General features: G+C 38.1%; 1 protein-coding gene across 4 annotated transcripts in view; it reads left to right on the top strand.

Annotated features, from left to right (window-relative positions):
• The window catches only part of WDR72 (WD repeat domain 72), a 175,691-nt gene that overhangs the window by 65,418 nt on the left and 86,932 nt on the right, over positions 1-23,341 (top strand). For all 4 annotated transcript variants that reach the window (XM_031031982.2, XM_031031981.2, XM_031031989.2 and 1 more), the window contains exon 14: positions 8,671-8,873. In XM_031031982.2, coding sequence (XP_030887842.1) covers positions 8,671-8,873 — 203 coding nt within the window. The remainder of the gene's footprint in view (positions 1-8,670; positions 8,874-23,341) is intronic.

The following is a 23,341-nucleotide window of genomic DNA, read 5'->3' as shown; positions in this document are numbered from 1 at the left end:
AAGGGAAAAAGAAAAATTCAAAAAGAAAAAAAGACAGTTAAAAAAAGAAATTAACTTTGAAAGACTAAAGAATCATGGTAAAAAAGCCATGAATTCTATGTGTAGTATTCCCCTAGCGCTGGAGTTCTGCCGTTCTCATTGATCGGTAAACTTGGTCTTAGCTGGCTGTTCTCGCTGATCTTCTGGGGGAGGGGCCTGTTGCCGTGGTTTTCAAATGTCTCTGCCGGAGGCGGAATTGCCCCGCCCTTGCCCCCTCCCGGCTGAGTAATCTGCTAGGGTTTGCTCTCCGGGGTTTTTGTTCCCTGCGAGCTTTCCGTACAGCTTTGGAGGCGGAGAGTGAAAATGGCGGCCTCCCAATCTCTGCCCCGGAGGAGCCGAGAACTCTGGCCCCGCTCCTCAGTGAGCCCCCAGAGAAAAGCCGTCAGTCATTCCCGTCTCCCCGGTCTCCGGCCACACTCCGTGCTCACCCGGCTTGTGACCACGCGTTTCTATCTCTGGCACCCGACCCTGGGTGGAGTCTCCAAACCCAGCAGATCCCACGGTGCACTCCCGCGCCACTCCTCCCAGGGGAGGAAGGTGAGTCTCCCCAGATCTGCCGCTTGTTGGGTCCCTGCTGGAGGAGCAGTGGCCCGACTGTGCCGTGGATCCCAGTTTATGGGAACCCCGAGCTGAGAGCCCGTGCCTGGGCTCCATCTCTGCAGCCGGCTTCCCTGTTCTGATACCTGGGAGCTCGGCCGCACTCAGGCACCCCTGGTCTTTCTGTGACCCCAAGGGTCCTGAGACCACACTGTCCCGTGGGGGTTCCACCCCCCGCTTAGCCACCGGAGTGATGTCCCTCGGCAGAGCAGACTTTTAAAAGTTCCGATTTTGTGCTCCGCGGCTCTATCACTTGCCAGAAGCGGCCCACGGAGGCCCCTCCCCCGCCATCTATCCTCCCAAATATCGCCTCGGATTCACTTCTCCGCACGTCCTACCCTCCAGAAAGTGGTCGCTTTTCTGATGAGAGAGTTGTTGCTATTCTTTTCTTCGATCGCCTGTTGAGTTTGTAGGTGTTCAGAATGGTTTGATCCCTATCCAGCAGAATTCCTGAGAGGAGACGAAATCCAGGTCTCCTACTCCTCCGCCATCTTGCTCCGCCCCCCAATAAAATGTTTCTGTAGAATGTGATACAATGTTACTCTATCTGGGGATTTTTGAATCTTATTCTAATCATTTGCAGATGGATTCATCAAGTGACTATGATTTCTTTTTTAACCATTTCTATCCCTTTTGGGCTAGTAGCTATTCTTTTCCCCACAGATTTAGTGGACCTAATTATTGAGTATTAAGATAGAGTTTGTCTGGCTGGGGGTTTAGAGTAAGTAATTTAAGGGGCACCTGGATGGTGCAGTTGGTTAAGCATCCTGCTCTTGGTTTTGGCTCAGGCTCTGATCTAATGGTCTTGGGGTCGAGCCCCACATCAGGCTCTGTGCTCAGCACAGTCTGCTTGAGATTCTCTCTCCCTCTGCATCTTCCCCTCCCACTTGTGTATGCTCTCTCTCATAAATAAATAAAATTTTTTTAAAATTTAAAAAAATAAAATAAGTAATTTAAAACTATTCATTAATTGATAATGAGCCATGATAATTTTGTTGATTTTCAAAGGTAAATATTAGTGGGAGTTGAAAAAAAATGTTTAGATAGAAGATAGCAAATATTAAAAATATGGGCCAATTATAAGAGACATAAAATCAAGGGAGCAGGTTTTGGCTATTTGGAAGGGAATTAAAGTGTGGAATATTACTACTCCTTCTTTCCTTTCTTTATGTAGACATTCAAGTCTGTTACATCTGTAAGGAATATTTGATCACCTAAAAGTGTTCTCTTTACTTTGCCTTGCTCTTCTACCACAACTGAAAGCAGCATCCTTCATGGTAATACATCTTGCTTTAAGATAGCTTGATACTTCAAAATTAGATTTCATAACAGGCACATCACAAAGTGATTATTTGCCCTATTTAAAAACAAAAAAAATCTGTAGGTATCCTAAAAATATTGACAATCCTAATGCACTTAAAATGTGGCTATATTTTAGCAAGATACCGATTTACAACAGTTTCTGAATCTTCCTCTTTTCCTTCCCTTTCCTCTTTATGTGCAGAAATTGCTAAAAGGTTTTGTGCTGGTGTCTTGACACATCTCACTCCAAACTCTCCTGGAGATGGCATTCTTTCCTTGGGATTTAGTCCCCACCCATCTGCTGGTAAAACCTAAGCCTTTGTCTTCATGCTTCTACCTCTACCTGGAACTCTACATTGTTAACTTTGCATATCTGTTTGGATGTTCTCAAACTTGGCTTTTTCAACATCTTTGTTCCTTCTTTATTAGGCCCTTCAGGTAGCTAAGAAACAGAAGCCAAATTAAAGTGGTTTAGGGGCCGCTGGGTGGCTCAGTCAGTTAAATGTCCAACTCTTGATTTCGGCTCAGGTCGTGATCTCAGGGTCATGAGATCCAGCCCCACGTCAGACTCTGAGCTCAGTGCAGAATCTGCTTGTCTCTCTCCCTCTGCTTCTTTCTCTCAAATCTAAAAAATCTAAAAAAATAAAAATCTAAAAAAATTTAAAAATAAAAATAGATTGGTTTATCAGAAAGAAGTATCTATTGTAAGGACTCGGGGGTGTGTTGCAGAGACTTCAGGGGCAGTAGTCCTTAGGAAGGGACTAAAAACAGAACTAGAAAGTTGAGGGTCTGTCTCTTTCTCCCTCCCTTCCTGTCTCTCTTTTCTTCCTTCTTTGTGCATTTCCCGTGTCTCTCTGTGCATTTTTGTATTCTTTTTTCTCTGTAGACTAGCATTTTTTGCTCCTTAGTCCTTGGAGCAAGAAATGGCTACTCCACAAGTCCTAACATGTTTCATTCAGAGACTGATTCGCTCTTTTCCAGTTCCAAATTCTTGGGGCATCAGGAGGACCCAGCAGCATAGTGGTGAGGTAGGAGAGGCACCTGTCATGTGAATGTACTCTTCCCATTGCTGGCAGCCTGCTGGCTCTGGGGTTGAAGTTTATAATGAGAATAGTTTGGTGTTAACTCCCGTCACACTGAGACCCTGGTATGCTCTGATGCCTTCACAGCCTTCTCTTTCCCCTGCTACAGGGAAAAGGGTAACATTTAATTTATTCATTCAGTGAACAAGTATTGACCCCTGCTTTGTTCCAAGCTCATAGAAATCATACTTGCAAAAAAAAAAAAAAAAAAAAAGCATTTGGAAGTGGGGCAGCCCTGAATTTAAGCAAGCAAATCAAATACACCAAATACAAATGTGTTAAGTTCTATAAAATAAAGGAAAGAAGCTAAGATAGAGAACAATTCAAGAGAGGATAAGAATTTACTTTAGAAAGTCCTCTCTGAGGAGGTGAGATATTAAGCTAATACTTAAAGAGTGAGACAGAGATAGCAGGAAAGGATGTGTTTATTTCAAGGGTATTTAAAAAGATCTGATTTGTGAGCAAGGGGAGGATGACACAGGAGGAAGCAGAGGCAAGAATATGACTTGTAGGTCAAGGAGTTTGGATTTAATCCCAAGTGTTGCCACAGTAAAAAATCATTAGCTAGGTTGCTGATGTCATATAATCCATTAAGAAGTTTTTATCTAGCCTTTAATTTATGCCAGACTTCAGCCTGGTTTACTAAAGAGGATTAAAAAATAAGTCAAAAATATAATCCTACTGATTCTGATTATAACTAGCCTGAGAGGCAAGGCTGATTGAGAAGATTTGAGTCTCAGGTAGGAGACGGTGGGGGGCCCACTCTGGTCATATGTGCAGTGACCCCAGGCCCAGGTATCAGGCAGATCCCAGAGCCACAGAGCCAAGGAGGTTTGTTAAACTGCTCACAAGGGGCTGAGTGAGAACTTGTCATGTGTCAGAGGGGGGCTATCATATAGAACAGCACACACTGTGTGCCAGAACCTTCTAAGCCTTTTAAAATATCTACTCAGTGAAATCCACATAGTAACCCTGTGAGGTCAGAGTAATTATTAACCCCATTGCACAGGTGAGGAAACGGAGGCACAGAAATGTAAAATGACTTGCCCAGAGCCGCACGACTGTCAAGGTAAAACCAGGATTCATGTGCAGGGCAATCTGGCCTCAGGTCTCCTCTGAGCCACCATCCAGTGATGTCTGCAGGCTGTCATCCCTGACAGATAGAGAGGGTGATAGCTAGACACGGTTGCAAAGGGGGAACACAGGGAAAGTTTTGGTTAAAAAAAAGTGATTAGGTATGCAATGTTGAATTGGCAGTGAAAGCAGGGTAGACAGTGGAAATACTGTCAATATGGGCCTAGGGCTCTGCACAGAGGATCTTGCTACTCCTTATATTTCTGTGCACTGGCTTTTTGAGGAATAAGCAATTTGGGATCACTGAAAAGTGCTTCTAATGCTTACCGGTGTCATCTTTCCTTCACTCTGTTAGGACACTAATTGTTCCAAGCTCTCTTTTCTCAGGATTGATTCCATCCTCAGAGGTACTATTATTAGTTTATGATTAGAACAAATTGTATTAAAACTCATGTTAATGGAAAAGCAATAGAAAAACTGCAAGATATTTACATATTTGCATAGAAAGCATTTTTATACAATACAATTTTACTTGGAATAGATTTATTGTATTTTTCACATAATACCTACTTTCAGGGAGGAAATTATATTATCACATAAAATCATATGTAATTCACACGTATCTTTCCTTATTGTGTTCAGATTGATTCAAATGAAGAGTTAAGTGTGAGTTAGCTTGTATTCTTGACGTAGCACAGAGCAAAAGAAAAAAAAAAGATCTAGTTATCATTGAGTTCATTTTGGAAAGCAATAATTCTCTTGAAATTGGATGTTGAATTAAGCAAGTTTGTAAACCTTCGGTTTCTGATATTTCTTTAATATCAGGAAGCAGTGATAATTCTGTCTGCCGCCAAAGACCGTCATTAGAGTTACAAAGGCTCTGCTTGTTGGACCTCCTCAGGGTCATGCCGTTCCTCCTTGCTTACCATTTTTGCCATAGACTCTTCTAACAATTTAAATACATCCCTGAAGTTATATGAATCCCATAATTTCAGGATCTATTTAAAAGAACATTCTGCATCGGAAGTGTTTTATCACGGTATAGCAATCTGTCTAATCAGGGGAGAGAAATGACACGGTAATTTGACCAGAGAAAATTTAATATAAACAATTATTAACCATCACAAAGAATTTGATATGAGGTACTGGTTGGGAAGAACTCAAGAAGACTCTAGAGAATATAGGAATAGCAGATTTAAGGAGCAGCTACTACCCCTAGAGCTGAGATAGGCTGCTCAAGGAAGAGACACCCCAGCCCCAGGGCTGAGATACTGACTTTACAGGAAAGGTCATAGCTGTGGTCACTGGATGGTAGAGAAGCTGGTGTGGTGTGGTGTGGAGCTTGCCAGAAATAGGCTCCCTAAGTTGGCTAGGGAAAAGCATTCCCAGAGAGATGTCTCACTAGAAGTACTCTGTCCTACAGCCTCACACAGTGTGTGCCCAAGGCAGCTGCTGCATGCTGGGTGCTTCAGGCTGCCCCACACTGCTGCAGCACAGCATACAGAACCGTTTTCTTCTGCTAGACTTTCCTTTTTTCTTTTTTTTTTTAAGATTTTATTTATTTATTTAAGAGAGAGAGAGAGAGAGCAGGATTGCACGAGCAGGGGGAGGGGCAGAGGGAGAAGGAGCCCTACACGGAGCTGGGATCTTGACCTGAGCTGAAGGCAGACGCTTAACCCACTGAGCCACCCAGGTGTGCCCCTCTTTTTTTTTTTATCACCTTTCATCCACACAAGTTAACATTGTACCAGCTGTTGAAGGAATAATATTTAAAGAGCACATAACCATTTTCACAGACCAGGCAATGTAGGGTGAATTTGGAACTAATCAACAGTGATTTGGTGACTGGCATACCTGGGATTTGCTATTTATCCACTCTCAGTGTTTTGACCAAGGGCTTTTAAAAGCTGTTGTTTTGGGGTGCCTGGGTGGCTCAGTTGGTTAAGCGACTGCCTTCCGCTCAGGTCATGATCCTGGAGTCCCGGGATCGAGTCCCGCATCGGGCTCCCTGCTCGGCAGGGAGTCTGCTTCTCCCTCTGACCCTCCCCCCTCTCATGTGCTCTCTCTCATTCTCTCCCTCAAATAAATAAATAAAATCTTTAAAAAAAAAAAAGCTGTTGTCTTGAACTTTTAATAAAATCACTTCATTTTTTTTAACGTGCTGTTTACTTGTCTATGATAACTTTAAAAGAAATTGACTCACCCTCATGATTCCTTATGTCACATTTGTGCTTCCACCAGTTCTTTGGAACAAAATAATTATTTTCACATACTTTACAGCTAATCATGATGGAAGCTATTGTTCACAAAACCAAGTGTCCAACATTCTGTTAGAATGGGAGATTTTTAGTTTGGAGTAAAAATAACTTTGTGTTACTTTATATATTATAACATTTTAGTTTTAAGATCTTTCTTGCCTCTACACAACCATGAGATGTTAAGTAAGCTCAAGAGGGAAAGAACTGAGTCATTCTTGTTTAGCATAAATTTCTAGCATCTGGCATAGTGAATGAATGACCCACAGTAGATGCTAAGTTGATTATTTATCTATGCATGAATGAAAATAGATTACGGCTGCCCAAGTTCATGGGTATTTTCATCACTGAGAAATGCAAGAAATAGTTATGTCTGTGTAAGACATTAGGTATAGAATAATGTATATGTATGTATAAAATGTATAGTATAAGGCACATGTTATATGTATTAAAGTACAATAAATTCTTTCCCAAGAATTCTCAAAATCTTTAAAAAAAAAAAATCACAGTTTGAGAGCCATAGAAACCCTATGAGGAGAAACTATCCATGGTGATACCATATTCAAAGAGAGATACCTCAGAAAGTCAGTGAGGTTTGCTCGGGGGTCACAGTTACAAGTTCTGGAATGCAGTCATTTTCAGAAAGGAGTAATAAATATTATCTTTGGTTTGAGAAACTTTTGTTATTATTGTCCTTGAGAAAAGGGGTTTTCTTGCTGCTGCCAGCTTTATTTGTTCAAGATATATCAATCTTGATGGGGAAAAAAAAAGCCTAGAAAAATAACATGTTTGTGAGTTTATATGCTAAAGGTGTTAATTTATGAATGCAGAAATGTTAGAATGAAAAAATATGCCATTGTTAAGAGACTAGAGACTAAACTTCCACCAAGTATTTTAGCATAGTAGCTGTTGCTGATTTAGAATCCAAAGTACCAACTAAAAGAGGTTAGTTGCTGTAAAGAAATGATATGGAAGAGAAGAGGAAAATGAGAAAAGACTGGATAGTCCTAATCTTTGAATCTATTTATCTAAAGATAGTAATATAGAATTCTTTTTATTTCCTTATTGTAATTCCTTTAAATTTATATTTTCTTTATACTATTAAGAAGAGGGGCACCTGGGTGGCTAAGTCAGTTGAGCATCTAACTCTTGGTTCCAGCTCAGGTTGTGATCTCAGGGTCCTGAGATCAGGTTCTGTGATCAGCTCAGAGTCTGCTTGGGTTTCTCTCCCTCTCTCTCTCCCCTGCTGACCTTCCCCTTGCTTGTGCACTCTCTCTCTCTCTCAAATAAATAAATAAAATCTTTAAAAAAAACATTACTAATAAGAATTACTTTTCTCCTTCTTAACAATTAGTACAACTACTTTCTCATTGATAGGGAAGGAGTAATATGAGATGAAATCTGTATTGTTTGTATGTCAAGTTAATTTTCCTTAGCATCTTTACTTAGTAGGATAACAGTTTTATATTTAATATAGTATGAATAATGTAAATGAACTCGTAAGAGACAGCGGTCATGATTAATTCATATTTATTAAGATTTCAGTGAGAGTTTGGCATGTATTTTATAAAAGCATTAACTCCTTGTGAGTTGTTTTCTGATACTTTTGCTCTACTTTGTACTTGTTCCTTTTAAATTTGAATTGAACTTACCAGCATCTTGAAATTCTGGAACTGAAGGAATGGCAGAGAAGAGGGCAAAGGATTGTTTGTGGGTTTGTTTGTTTTTTTCTTCTAATAACATAAAGAAAAGTCAAAGGATATAATAGCAACAATAATAAAATTCTAGAGTAGTCTGCATTCCTGAAGCAGTGAGGGCCCTTGGGAAAAGGAGGTAGCAATACAAAGCAACTGTGTTCTTGCTTGTCCTATCCCACTTAAATTATGTACATATATTACCAACAGAAACTTCTCTTTTTTTAGCAAACAGCACTGCGGTTCTCTGTTGTTTGTGAGTTGAAACACTAGGGGACAGCACTAAAATATTCCATAGTTGGTTGTTATTGATCACTTGCATACTGTATAATAAGTAAAAGATTTTACTGTTAAAAACTATTGAATGCCCTGTTGATTTCAGTGGATAAAAAAGCACAAAGAGGAAGATGAGGTTTTCAAGCCCATAATTTCAGCCTTTGTTAGATGATGATTTGAATAATTGAGAGAAAGCTCCCAGGCTGCTTTTTCGCCTGTAAGAAGGCATGATCACTTAAAAAATTTTAATTTTAACTTAAATTTTTTTTCTGGTAAAAGTGTCTTGTTCTTTTCATTCTTTTGGAGTAAATATTGTGCGTAATTTTTTTTATTTCTAATCTTGTTTTCCAGGCACTTTGGAAAGACATGAAACAGGAGAAAGAGCAAGAATTATTCTCAGTTGTTGTGATGATTCACAGCTTCTAAAGCCTGATTCTGTACTTCCATTTGCCTCAGAGACACATAAGCACAAAAGTGTAGAACAGAGATCCTCCAGCTCCTATCAGTTTGGGCCAATACCTTGCCCTGGTCTGCAGGTGGAGTCTTCATGTAAGGTAAGTTCAAACCAAGTTGCTGCTTCCAAAGAACATGATCAACCCTGAGTAAGAAGTGATGTTCCTTCATGGATATGTGGCTATTAAATGTCAGCACAGAAACAAGAACTGAGAGGTGACTACATCTACCAGACATACCTACCAAGTGATCTCGGGTGAATCAGGATAACTTTTAAAGTGATTATTAGGTTTGGTACAGCATTCTTTTTGAAAAGATAGGTTCTGGCTATCGTAATTGAGTCAATCTTATATTAGCTTTTGAATTCTAGATGGTTTTCAGTTGGGGGAGGGGCTATATTCTGTGGTCTGGATCCATTTTTGGTTTTCAGTTGAGTATATATGACCTCTTCTTTAAAATGCTTATTATGGATAAACCAAAAAGGTATCACAAAAACTGGGTTATTGTATGGAAATTTTTTTATATATTCAGCCTCTATAGGATCACCAGCTCTTTAGGATTCCAAGCCTTAATTAATACACAGTGATGGAGTTTGCATTTAGTTCCATAAACCAAGTCAACCACCTTCACAGAGATTTGGATGAAGAACTTTCAGTTGTAAAATAATATGGTAATTTAATCTGATTTCTTTAAGGGACTCTTCCATCTTTTTGTCATCTATATTTCTAAGTTATCCCCTCATCATGTTGTTGTAACTATGCCATTTATATTATATATCTAATGGAGTATATTCTATGTAAACCTATTTTCATAATATTATCTATGACTTTTTAATGACTGTATCATGCTCTATACTTTGCATATACTATTACTGATTAAATTATTTTCCTGTGGTTAATATAGGGATTGTTTTTTATGTTTCACTTTTATGAATAACATATCTATAAACCTTAAAGCTTTTTTTCATATTCAGTATTATTTAATGGGATATATTTCCAGAAGTGGGATTTCTAAATGAAAATTTCACTAATTTGTTAACATTTTCCATTATTTTAATGGTATTATGAAGACTTAAAATACCATTAATAAGGACTTTAAATAAGGCTTTGTTTTATCTCATGTGCATATATATGGTTAGAGGCAAAAGGATATGTCATCTCTAAGAAAGCTTCATGAGCTGCTCAAGCTGTGCCTCAAAGCTGCAAGGTGGGAGAAAAAGAGGGGTGTGGGGCACCTGGCTGGCTCAGTGAATAGAGCATGTGACTCTTGATCTCAGGGTCATCAGTTCAGGCTTCACATTGGGTATGGAGCCTACTTAAAAAATAAATTAATTTAAAAAAAAAGGCTGCAGGTTGGGGGTGGGGGCACCGTGGGCGATCTTCAGCTTTTTGGGTTTAAAGACTTGATTTAGATTTCATCAGTGGGGCCAGGCTTTATCAACCTTTTGAGAACTGAGCCACACTAACCAAACACCCAAGAAATGCATGTATAAACTAGAATGACAATGCTCTAGTTTATGATGATAAATGTCATTGAAATTTTGTTCATCACTCAGCACATTGTCATTGCAGCAAAGCTAAGGGTAGCAGCGAGGAAGAGGGAGATGGGTTTTCACAGAGGGGGTCAGGGGCAGGGGCTGCTCATTCCCTGAGCTCTGAGAGTCTGATGCGAGGTACTGCATTTCTTGGATAAGGCTGATCTACATTGACAAATTCCTAAATTTTGCATCTTTATTTTTTAAGACTGCATTTAGGCCACCCACTTTTGTTCATACTTTCCTCCTTCAGATGTTAAAACCAGTCATTAGGCTACAGCCTGTCATTGTTGGTTTGTTGTTTTTCTTTTCTCGTTTAGTCAGATTGGTTTTAGATTCCCAAAACTGCTTTTCACGTTCTTGAAATAGGTTCTGTTTTATAAGGAAAAGTATGTCAGTCTGATGAAACTTGGACATTCACAACCGAAAATGACAGTCATAAGGTCTTAGTCTCCAAATGTGGGAAATTGAATCATACATGTTATAAGATTGAGGTAAATAAAGCCCGGTGGGTGAGCCCAGATGACTGCTCCACACTCCCGTCTTAATGTGGCTTTCCTGCTCTCTATGCATAACAAAGTATGCATCTTATAGGGGGAATTATATGCTAGAATAGCAGACGAGAAGGAGATGTCTTGACTCGTGCATGTCAGATGCACAGGGTCTGCAGTAGCAAATCTCATTCATCAAGTGCCTATTTTACTAGTTTAATTCCCAGAAGGTAAACTGATTATTATTTCTTTCAGTTTCTTGGAGGACCTCAGAGCTACCCTTTAGGTAGTGGTAATAGTATATATAGATTTCATTTTCTTTATGTAATTTTGTTTCTTTCTTGACTCCAGGAAGCAATAAAATGCCAGAGTCTTGTTTTCCTACTTTAAGGCTTATTCCAGCTTTATTTCCTTGCGAGTGCCCTTTGCCTTAGATGACTGCGTTTTCTAACCTTTGCTCTCTTCAGAGCTGGCGAGTTTAATCAAACAGGACTATCACCTCCTTTGTTCTAGACACCATACTTCTATTATTTTTGAGCTTACTGCTAATTAGAGCTGTTTTTATTTGCGCTTCCCCTAAGTTCTATCTTCTCCAGTTATGTGCTGCATATCTTCCTTTCATTCTCTTTGATTTAAGCTCTTGAGATTGTTTTATCTTAATCTTTTATTTACAAATTTAATACGCGTGAAATTTCAAGAGTGCTTGGAAATTCTCCATTCTCCTTATTGTTAATATAATAAAATGCTTCATGGGTTTTCATAAGAAAAAAAAATAGTTTGAAAGAAGAGGGTTTGAATCACACTCATTTTAGAGGTAGGAAAATGAGGTACAGGAACCCTGTGAAATGTAGAAATGTCTAACGTTACTTTGTGTCTCAGAACTTTTTTGTGTGGATTTTAGTGACATGCAGTGAAATACTTTCAAATGGTAGAGTGAATTGTTTAAACAGAAGAAAAGCATGTTAGATCTGTGTGGTGAGCCACTTGTGTTTCGAAATATTTGGAATTTACTTGAATGCTATATTCAAGTTTTCTTCTTGCATTGGAAGAGTGCATATGGATTTGGGAACAGATTCTATAGAGAATGACAAACACAATACAACATTTTCAAAATGGGTCCAATTTGAAATGCTGGAGTTATTGAATTTGTGCAGCTAGACAAAGAAAAATCTCTGGAGTAGGAGAGGGCCAGAGTCTTAAAGGATTTAAAGGAATACAGTATCATATTAGTGATGGGGAACTGCTTTTCTCAGATTCTGCTGAGGATAAAACAAGATAGAAGCTGTTTAAATTGCAATGGGAGGAATTTAGCTTCAAAGTAGGAAATAAACAACCTTACTAAAATCATCTCTACATGGCAGAAATCTTTGTAGCTGCATCATATTTTAAGGAGAAAAGGCCTGTTTTGTCTGTTGGTTGGTTGCTTACTTTTAAACTCTTTCTTTCTTTCCTTTTTTTTTTTTTTTGCATTTCTTGTCTGTAAATGAGTAATAAATAGGATTATTTTAACTGTCACAATTTAGACCCATTGTCGTGTCCTGGGAATGCCCTTTCTTAAAAAAAAGACTAATTTTCTACCAGATAGGGCCCAACAGCCCCCCTGGTTGATTGTTTAGCACTGCACTGTTTAATATGGTAGCCACTAATCACATATGGCTATTGAACACTTGAAATGTGGCTAGCACCACATGTTAAAATGATCTTTTTATATATAGGGTTAAATAAAATATGTTATTAAATTTTACCTGTTTCTAAAGAGTTTTTTTTTTTTAATAAGGCTACTAGGCATTCTAAAATTATATATGTGGTTTACATTTTATTTGTATCAGACAGTGTTGAACTTAACCAGAGATAAGCAAACTTTTTTGTAAAGAATCCGATGATAAACATTTTAGGCTTTGAGGGCCAGATTTTCACTGTTGTAACTACTCAGCTCTGCTGTTGGAGCACAGAAGCTACCATAAACAATTCTTAAGCAAACAAGTGTTGCTGTGCTCCAATAAAACTTTATTTACAAACACAGGCAGTGGACCAGATTTGATGCTCACTGGCTACAGTTTGCCAATTTCTGATCTAAACAGTCCTTTCTAGACTTTGAGATCATGAGGCACTAGGAGGAACTGGCAAAACAGCCAACACATCTTCTCTCCCTGGATACCTGAATTTTTAATAAAACAACTTATTCCAACTTCTTCTGCACTATGTAGAATGCAATCCCAAAGACCTTGTATCATGTCTATTCCCTGATAGAAATCATGAAATGCACATGTGTTTGGAAATCTGCCTTTTGAGAAAAACAAATGTGCACATGATAGCTCCCAATCCAAGCAAGATTTTTTAATGGCATTTCCTCTAAATGATGTACTTGTACATACATCTTTTTCCAAACATATAAAATTGATTATAGATAAAGAATTCATTTACATTTATTTATATTCCAGTGAGCTTTCTAGAAATACATATTTTTTAACCCTCACTTGACCTTGAGTGATGTCTGTTTGGTACCATTTGCCGAAAAATCTTATTAGGGCTTTATCCTGCTACCTCTCATAAAACACAGATGGTGCTCTGGTAGGCCACCAATAAAAAATTGGATCCCACTACTGATTACTTTATCAAAATGAAATGTTAGTTCTTTCATATTTCATGACACAAAAGCATAACCAGAACAGAATTAGAGTAGTTTCTAAATGATAATGCTTTAAAATGTTACCTGTAAATTTACATGTATAAATACGAAATAATAATTCATGTGGCAACATTACATATTGTACATTAACTCAGGCTTGATTGAATTATTTATATTTTATTACCAAAATTTAATCACTATAGAAAAGAACAAATAACATGTATTTGAAAACAATTAATTGCATACATAGGGATAAATCCTTAATAAAGAATGATAATTTTCACCTTCTTGATGAGTAGTTAATTTTTGGTATAGTTTTTAATGTAATGAAGAGCATATAGCTATTTTTTTCTAATGTACAAAATATTTTGCATCAATTTTGGGTAACTTTAAAAGAAAATAAATCTTTGTTATTAGACATCCAAGCACGTCACTAAAATATAGGAATTTCTAAAATACAGGAATTTCTCTCTGTATACATTGGATTAAGATTTTTTTCTGAGTATTTTGATCTAGTGAATGTCAGCTTAAAACTTGAGTTTCCCATCCAAGTACTAACCAGGCCCGACCCTGCTTAGCTTCCGAGATCAGACGAGATTGGGCACTTTCAGGGTGGTATGGCCGTAGACAAAACTTGAGTTTCTAAATGACAACACTCTTCTTATTAAGACAGAAAAATATACAGTAGCAGAGAAATATACAAACCAATTTGCTTTTTGAACATGTGAAGTGATACAACTTTTTGATAGAGTATAACCACTCCTATGACATATAATAGTTAAATAAACATCTCTGTAATACTTAATACCTTCTTTTGATGGCTCCTTTATGAAGAATGTCCCTTTCTCATTTTATGGCATAAATTTAAACTTTATGATGTGGTCACCTCAGTGTTGAGGAAAAGTATGAAAAGCATCTCACAGCTTTCTTTCAAAACTAATTTAGGAGGTCTCAGAGTCACTGTGAAAAGTACAAAACACACCATTAAATGACCCCAGCTGTCCCTCTGCACACAGAAGCAACCATGAATTTCCTCACAGGACTTCAAAGCATTGCTTGTATCTAAACATTCGTTGACCGTGTAGATTTGAGGCACAAAAAGAGAATGCTCGTATGTCATGGTGCGTGGCTGGTTGAAGTCCCACATTGTGCTGCACGTGTCGGTGGGGAGTGCCAGGAACAGAAGGGCACTGTTCTGACTCGTGTGACAAATGTAGTTAACACCAGATCCATATTAATGTTGTCAAGTTCCCTTGATGTAGTTAGACAGATTTTAATTATTTTCAGCATCCCTGAAATATATAGCCTAATGGTTCTTCAAAGAAAGCTTACTTAATGTGTGAATGTAAAGCCTCTCATAAAAATGAAACTTTTATATTGGCCTTAGTCATTGACATGGGTTATTCATCAAGTCAGCAATTTGTGTGGCAAAGTGCCATTTGAATAGTGTATTGTTAGGATACTTACGGTCCACTTGACAAGGGCTCTTGCTGTAAATAGTGCAATTTGACTCCAGCTGTTAGAGTGGCTTTGACAGTAGCCAAATAGAATGGAGATGCCTTACTGCACCGCCGAAAAATCGATATTAGGTTCTTGTTCATGGTAACCTGTTCTTTTCTCTTCCGTAGATTTATAAACGATTATCAAGGGTTTATAAGTGGAAGTTTAAATATTATTTTAAATGCAATTCACTTCGAGGTTTAAATTAAGACTTGTGACAAATGGTATGAGTGCAGAGTTGTAGGATATTATTTCCACCCCCTGGTTCATGTTTAGTCACAGTTACAGTTAAGTTGAATTTGGATTCTCTAGCTTCAATTGGAAGAGAATTAGTGTAAAACATGGTCTCAGAATTGTGTGCCTATTGTATATTGCCAGTGCAATTATTTCTTCTTTTTGATTTTCTTATCAATTTATCTGTGTCCCTTCCACCTTCTCTGCATGTATACCTTTTTGTGTAGATGGCGGGGTTCTTTGTAACTGTGCCCATAGCAACACCCACAGATGTTGACAGCCAGTAATGTCCCCAGCGTTGTCAAAGATTTCCCTAAAGCAGAGGACTTGGCTGGTTTTGAAGAGTTTTCTAGCAGTTTTCAGCAATCCAAGTTTGCTATGATACCTGGCTGGTGGTAAAAGGTACGCAATCTGTTAATTTCAGTAACTCCACACGCAGGTGCTTTTGCTTTGGGTTCTGTGCTGTTGCTAGCTGTTACGTTTAGGATTACAGAAGAGGAAGTGAAATTATGAACTCAAGATGAGAAAATAAGATGTTTCAGGAGTTTATTTTGAATCCTAATATTGAATAAAAGAAAAATTTTCTAGGTGTAAAAGCCATTTAGCTGACTGCTGATTTCCTAGGATTGCAGATATTATTTAAGTTGTTCCTGGTTTTGTCTGAATATGATTTCAGTTTTTATTCTGGTTTACCTAAGATGTCACAAGTCTTCATCAAAGGTGTGCTGAGCAGGATTTGAAAGAACTGTCAGTTTTTAACATGAAAAATGCTGGTAAAACGAGTTTCTCAAATGCCTTTTTCAGTGAAGACTGTTAAAATTGCCATCTTCTTATTACTGAGCAACTCTGCATTTATTGAATTTGTGGCTGAGATAGCAACTGAAAATTCATAAAGCTGATAATATAATTGTATACAAAGACCTTTAAGGCTGATTCAAGGTCAGCGTTATTGTTTTTATAATTGCTGATAGGCAGTCATGATTTCTAGGAGAAAGGGTTTGCTCTGCTTTGGTTTTAGCTGGTTCCAAAAAAGGTTATCTCTTTTGTTAATTCTAAAGTAAACCCTTTCAGTGAATAAATGTTTATATCATTTCTTTAGTACTAGATTTAGCATCAGTTTAGCTCAGTTCCTCTCTGTCCCTCCCTCAAGTATTCATCAACCCTGTAAGAAACACAGAAATCTAAGATCATAACTCTTTTTCAATTAAATAGTCTGGTTATCATCATGAGTTCACTTGCAGGGTGGATATGCTAGCATGGAAACCTGAGTCAGAAGTTAAACATACCAGGCTTTTAATTTTTTAGCTTAACCTAGGGAATGTTACATAATTTATTAAAGCATGGCTTCAAATTGCTTGCATTTCTACATTAATAATTTTATAGAGATACTGTAGAAACTATGAATTCTGTAATCTTGCCCATATCATAGATATGACCCTGTTTAGGGACTTTTTCCTCCCTCATTTCTTCTTTCCTTTCTTACATTCTTCTCAGTTGTAAATTGCTTTTGTGTTTTAAAAATCTGTGATTTCCCAGATTTGTTAAGACCCTGCTTCTTGTAAAGAGGACCCAAAGGTTTTCAACTTACTGAAAGAGGTCTGTACCTGCTGGGATGCAAATTCACTTCAGTGGATTTGGATGTTCCGTTGTTAGACAGTTTGCTAGTTCTGATGACAAAGCAATGGTAAATGTTACCTTTTTGCAGAACCTTGGAGTTTCTTCAGTGACCAAGGTATCATCCTGTATCATGAGTATCTTGTGTTTTTATCTTATAGTTTATGACTACCACAGTGGATGATATTTTCAGGTGTAAAAAATGATGTTTCTAGAAATTCAGATGTTAACTACAAGGGTTAGTGGCTTGTAACAGGAAAGAAAAGAAGGAGAATAAAATCTTTCCTCTTGAAAGCTGGTAATATCACTTATTGACTGAGAGTACCATCTGGACTCATTTAAAGGAATCCCAACAGGAGCACTACTTCTGTACCAATGACTTATGTTGAAACTGGTCCTAAGAGAGCTGCAAATGCAAAAATGTAACAGGAAGCAATTCTCAGAAAAGAAAGCATTTATTCTCATGGAATGTTTCCCCTATGTTGGTAAAAACAAAATGTATTAAGACTTTAGCTTTATTCATTGGAACTAAAAGAGCATGAACTTACTGAAGAATGTATCCAGCTAATATCCCCATCTGTCTTTCTGAACTGCATTTTAATAGTGACATCCTGGAGGCCCAACCAGTCCTCTTCATCCCCAGTGGCATTCATGACATTAAACGCAAATAATGACATAAATGACATTATTTGCAATTCTCTATATACAGTGAAGCCCATATTACCCTGGAAACAGCTGTTTTGATCCTAAATTAAAATATCCTGCATAAGCTTTGGGTCCAAGTATGATCATTCCGCCAGATATAAAAAAGGGTCATAAGAAACTGCTGTGAGCAGCAGGGACTTCTTATGCACATACTTAACTTGGGGCAAATTCACATAGGAATGAAAATTTTAGGTTTTGGGGATTTTTTGGTCTTCACATGTTGTCCCAGACCTGATGGTGTCTAGAAAGCCAATATGAAAGCTCACAAAATACAAAGTCGTACTCACCTTTATCACTTTCTTCCTGCTTGCACGAGAGGTCTCTGGTCATTACACAGAACTTGGTCCTCTCTATTTACTCTCTGGTAGCAAATGTTTTGTTTTCCCTTTTGCTCCTTGAAGTAAAATTTTAATTTGGATGCATAAAGAGTAGTAATGGAGGAGCACAAGTTCACCAGAGCCTTTATTTCCACTTCCGGCACTGTGGCGCGTTAGAACTGGAAGTGATCAGGTTACCTGTTTTCTCCTCTCCTTTCTTTACTAGGAGGATTTTAGAGCCTAGTCTTGATTGAATCATACAGTAAATTAGGTTTAGATCCAGTACTGGGCCTATTGGTTCCTGTCTCTGCTCTTCTCAGTCTCAGTATAGCTGCATGCACTGATGGATGGAGCCTGCAGCCAGGCTCTGACCTGCCGAATTCTGCTCACTCCTGGGCTCCCAGGTTGTCCTGTCGTCACTTACCCACCCATTTCCTTCAATAAACATTCATTGCTAACTAAGCAGGGGATCCAGTGGACTAAAAGTCAGTTTGGGAATTGCTCCTATAGTCCTAGAATTCCAGAATTCCCTGCTTTTTCTGTGATTAGCTGATAGGATTTAACTTTTCCTTGGATTTCTGATTTTTCTTTTCTTTTCTCTAATCAATCCTGCTTAGTATACCTCTTCCTTCCAGGTTGCCTTTCCAGAGAACCTCAATCTCAGCTCTCTTAGATGACCACTCTGGCTGGCTTCTTCTGCCTGAACCCTTCAAAATGATGATGTTTTAATTTTTTATTGCTATGTAACAAATTATTACGATCATAGAGGCTTAGAGCCATACACATTTATTATATCACAGCTTCTCATGTGCCAAGAGTCTGGCATGGCCTGGTTGGATTCTCTGTGCAGGGTCTCCCATGGCTGAAATCTAGGTAGCCTGCGGTTGCTGTGTCATCTGGGGCTGGGGGCCCTTTTCCAAGCTTGTTCAGGTTATTGGCAGAGTTCAGTTACCTGTGGTTGTAGGACTGGGGTCCCTGTTTTCTTGCCGGCTATCAACCCGGGACAACACATACCTTGCCAAAAAAGCTCCCTTAAGCTTGAAGCCAGCAGCAGAGAAATTGTTTTGTATAAGTCCCCTTATACTTTGAATCTCTGACTTCTCCCTCTGCCAACAACTATTTAAAAACTCTCTGCTTTTAAAAAATCTATGTGAATAAATCAGGATGACTCAGATAATCTCCCCATTTTAAAGTTAACTGATTTGAAACCCCAATTACAGTACCTAGATTTGTATTTGGTTGAATAACTGAAAGAGGGTATATATATATATATATATTTAAAGATTTTATTTATTTATTTGAGAGAGAGAGAATGAGAGAGAGCACATGAGGGGGGGAGGGTCAAGGAGAGGGAGAAGCAGACTCCCCGCTGAGCAGCGAGCCCAATGCGGGACTCGATCCAGGGACTCCAGGATCATGACCTGAGCCAAAGGCAGTCGCTTAACCAACTGAGCCACCCAGGTGCCCTGAAAGAGGGTATATTTCACAAGGGGCTGAGAATCTTGGGGCATTCTTACAGTTCTGCCTACAGATGGGAAGTTGTTCTAACTCAGGGTGGCTGCCGTTATAGGACTATTACCTTCTTATGGTTCTGGAACATTTAACTCTGCCTAAGTGCCCTGATTAGCTGTCCTAGTACTAATTATTCCTGAAATTTGAATTAAGACTCTTGGGACCTCTTCATCCTGTCTATTCCTTTGAGGATTTGGCCTGTGCCATAGGAGATCTGTCTCTTTTGTCTCTTCAGTCAAACCCTGTTTTGCCGAAACCATAGCATGGCATCGATCATCATACAGCAGAGTATGGAAGGTATAATATGAGTCCTATCTTCCTACATGATTACCATGAGGCTTAACCAAGAAAATAATTTGACAGTGGGTATGGCTCTCCAAATCTAAGAAGTTATGTAAATCTGGAACTTTCACAAAATTCTAGAACTTTATCATATGATTAGCTGTCTAACATCTTTAATTACCAAGGACCTATCTTTTCTTCAACTTTGTCATGTATAATTAAAGTCGTTTATAGAAAAAAAAAAGTCGTTTATAGATAATGAATTGTTTGTGTTTAAAGTCTCTTTTTTTTTGTCTTTAAGGTCTCTTAAGTATATTTTTCCTTTTTGCTTTTGATGTTCAGTTATGTTAATAATCAGCTTAACCAATCTTTAGAACATGTTTTTTACCTTAGGTATGAAATTTCTGGTGTTATCAAGGATGCATAGAATTAGGTTGACAGTAGTAGAAAGCTATCAGTTTTAAGTATATTTCATTCAAAAATTTATTTTCCTTTTTATGGTAATTCTATTAATCATAATAAATTCTGCTATGAAATATACATCTAACTTAAGTGATCAACTCTCTGTGTTACTCAAGGGAACAGTTGGGATCAGATATAGCAGATGCAATGAGTTGCACCAGAAATAAGTTTCTGGATAACGAACAGTGCCCCAGATGATGGTTTGCTTTACTGTTTTTCTGGCCCAGTTAATGGGACAACAGCTTGATGGTTTTTTTACCTTAACCTAATACTCTATGTCCATTGATTCTACGACTAAGCTCTTGAATTTTAAAACATTATATTCTTATTTATCAGAATTCAGTTTCATAACAGGAAGTAATTATCAAAATCTGTTTATTCTTTACAAATGGATTAAACCTGAGGATTTTTGGTCCCCATTTTATCTTTTCGCAAAGAAAGCATTGTAATTGGTGCTTAATTCATAGATCATGAAATATAACAGAAACAAACAATATAATCTACAAGATAATCAGTACTTCATTATGTATAAATGAAACATTATATCCCTTTATACTTTTACAGCCCTCTTATAGTTTCCTGATGTCTTTTTGATAAATCATTTAATGTGGTTGCTTTTAATTCCCACTTTCAGGATATGCTGAATTTCATTCAGAGTAAACATTCAACACCATATTGTAATGAAAAGTTTCCTCACTTAGAGCAGGTATAGTTGATGGTTCCTAAGTGATACTTGGGAAAGAATTTAAATTGGAGTTTTTCGTATCCTCTGGTGACTTTTGTTTGTTTGTTTCCAAGTTCTGGATACCTTGATGCATAATTGAAACCTACAAAGTATCTCCTTTGATATTTCAAAATGTTCATAAAATTCAAACTGCTAATCAGTATTATTGTTGTGTAATTTGTATTATATCTCTTAATCTGGGAACTATATATTTTCTTTTCTTAGCAAAAATACATTCTGAGTTTTAAATTTGATTTTGACACTTACTTGGAGGTGATGTAAAGTCCTATAATGATTATACATATTCTTCAGCTATATGATGTTCCAATCTGTTGAACCCACATCATGGTTTATGAATTAGTATTTTCAGCTTCCACCAGCATGACCTGAATGGGAAGAAAAGAGCCTTGGAAATGGACATTCAGGTAATACTAATCTGAGTTGTATTCATCCTCAGAATAAAATCCAAAATTATGAAGCATATGTGAAAAAGATATAGAAAAATGTCAACTGTAGATTTGGGACCATAACACAGATATTTAATTCCCAGCTACTTGGCCTTATTTAAAAAACTCATATTTCCCCGACTGCTAGTCTTCTGCCAGAATCTTTTCTCTCTGGTTCTTCACCTTGAAGTCTAAACCTCAGTGTCACTTCCCTTAAAGTAAGTAGCAGCCCACGTTCGATTATTCTCTTTCTCAGCATACTTTTTATTTCATTTTTTATCTTCTCCACCCTCCTCAACAATATAAGCTCAAAGAGGGCAGTGACCTGCTCTGCTCGTTTATCACAGTATCCTCGTCACCTAAAACATGTCTGACACAAGGCAGGCATTCAGAAATATTTGGTGAATAAACACCTGGACTGAAAGCTGATGAGGTATAAACATGAAAAATAGATGGTAAGAAGGTGGAGGATACAGCCTTTCTTGAATTATAGAGAAAAAAAATAAATGACTTCTAGAAATAAAATACGTATTTATTTTGCTAGACAATAGCTTTAAGTCCAAATTGGATTTACATGTGACTTGATCTTATAGAGGGATGACCTAGCAAAGAAAAAATAGTCAATAACAACAAAGAAAAGAAGCTGTTGAACACAACTGCTCCCCACCGATATTTAAACAATCAATTCAAAAGTTTATAACGTATATTGATATTTAGATCAGTCCAAATCAATTCAGAAGTTTATAAGACAAAATTTATTAAACACTGGTGATGAAATGTAGGATGTTTAGCACACTGGGAGGAATGATTCACTGTGGGTATGATGGGCACAATAGTGAGCTGATATAGATTACGAAAGATGAAAAGGCAGTGTGGTGAGATGGTTTCTTACCCCAGAAAGTTTATATTATTGCCCCATTCACTTGCCCTTAAATCTCAGACTCTTTTTTCTAGTAACAAAATTATCTAAAATAAGCATTCAAAAATAGCCTGAGGATTATAGTGTGTATCATAGGCCCTCTGCTTCCTTCAAATAATTACTTTACTTAGCCCTCCCCTCAATACAAAACCCCTAAAGCCTGCAACAATCTAATCAACAGGTTTGTAATAACTTTTAGAAATGTAAGTGTAATAAATATGAAGAGGCCTGATTTATGTTTCATTCCCCAATGCAGAGTCTCTGGCACAACCCTGCATCCCTCAAGTGGCACACTTTGCTTCCTGTTTTCGTAGATCACTTGCAAATTGCTGAACTCTCTCTGAGGAGGGGCTGGGGAGGAGGGCTGATTCCACTCTGTGATGTGTATCACAGTCAGTGCTTGTAGTTAACTCTTTCATGTGGGAACGAACATAGGGTAGCGTGCTGGATTAGCAGTTCCAGGAGATACCAAGCCTCCTAGGATTTGCTCTTCTTCCCCATCTCCTTGCCTCCAGGAAGGAAGCACCTCAGTAATTGCAGACAAGCCAGGGCTCCTCCACTTGGCTGCCTTGCTGACTCTGCTCCCCATGCATCTCCTCCTGCCTTTATCTCCTGTACAGATGTTCTTCTCTCCACCCAGTTCAGTGCTACCCACAGCATCTGCATGCACTCTTTAACATGTGCCTAGAAGTCAGACACTTGTAAGTTAACTATGGAGTACCTAGTTACTTTTCAAGTATTTATTTTTCTTTTCTTCTCAATTTGGCCTTAAGTTCCTTAAAAACAAAGAACTGCTATGTCTGTATGTTAAGTGGTGTAGCATGGAGTACAGAAGAAAATGTTTATTCAGTAAATATTCATTGAACACCTACCACGTGCCAGACACTTTTCTTGATACGGGGAATTTCAACCAAGTCCTGATTGTCATGACACCTCTGATTTATGTTTTGAAAAGATCACTTTGGTTGCTTTGTGGAAGATTGGATTGGGAGGGGGTGGTGAGAAGAGGAAACTATTGTATAGGTGGAGCAAGAGAAGGAAATTACTGGGGCGCCTGGGTGGCTCAGTTGGTTAAGCGACTGCCTTCGGCTCAGGTCATGATCCTGGAGTCCCAGGATCGAGTCCCGCATCGGGCTCCCTGCTCGGCAGGGAGTCTGCTTCTCCCTCTGACTCTCCTCCCTCTCATGTTCTCTGTCTCGC

Source organism: Leptonychotes weddellii, chromosome 9 (genome assembly GCF_054177405.1).
Source record: "Leptonychotes weddellii isolate Sample4059 chromosome 9, ASM5417740v2, whole genome shotgun sequence".
NCBI classification, from domain to species: Eukaryota; Metazoa; Chordata; class Mammalia; order Carnivora; family Phocidae; genus Leptonychotes; species Leptonychotes weddellii.
This window is presented reverse-complemented; position numbering and strand designations above follow the sequence as displayed.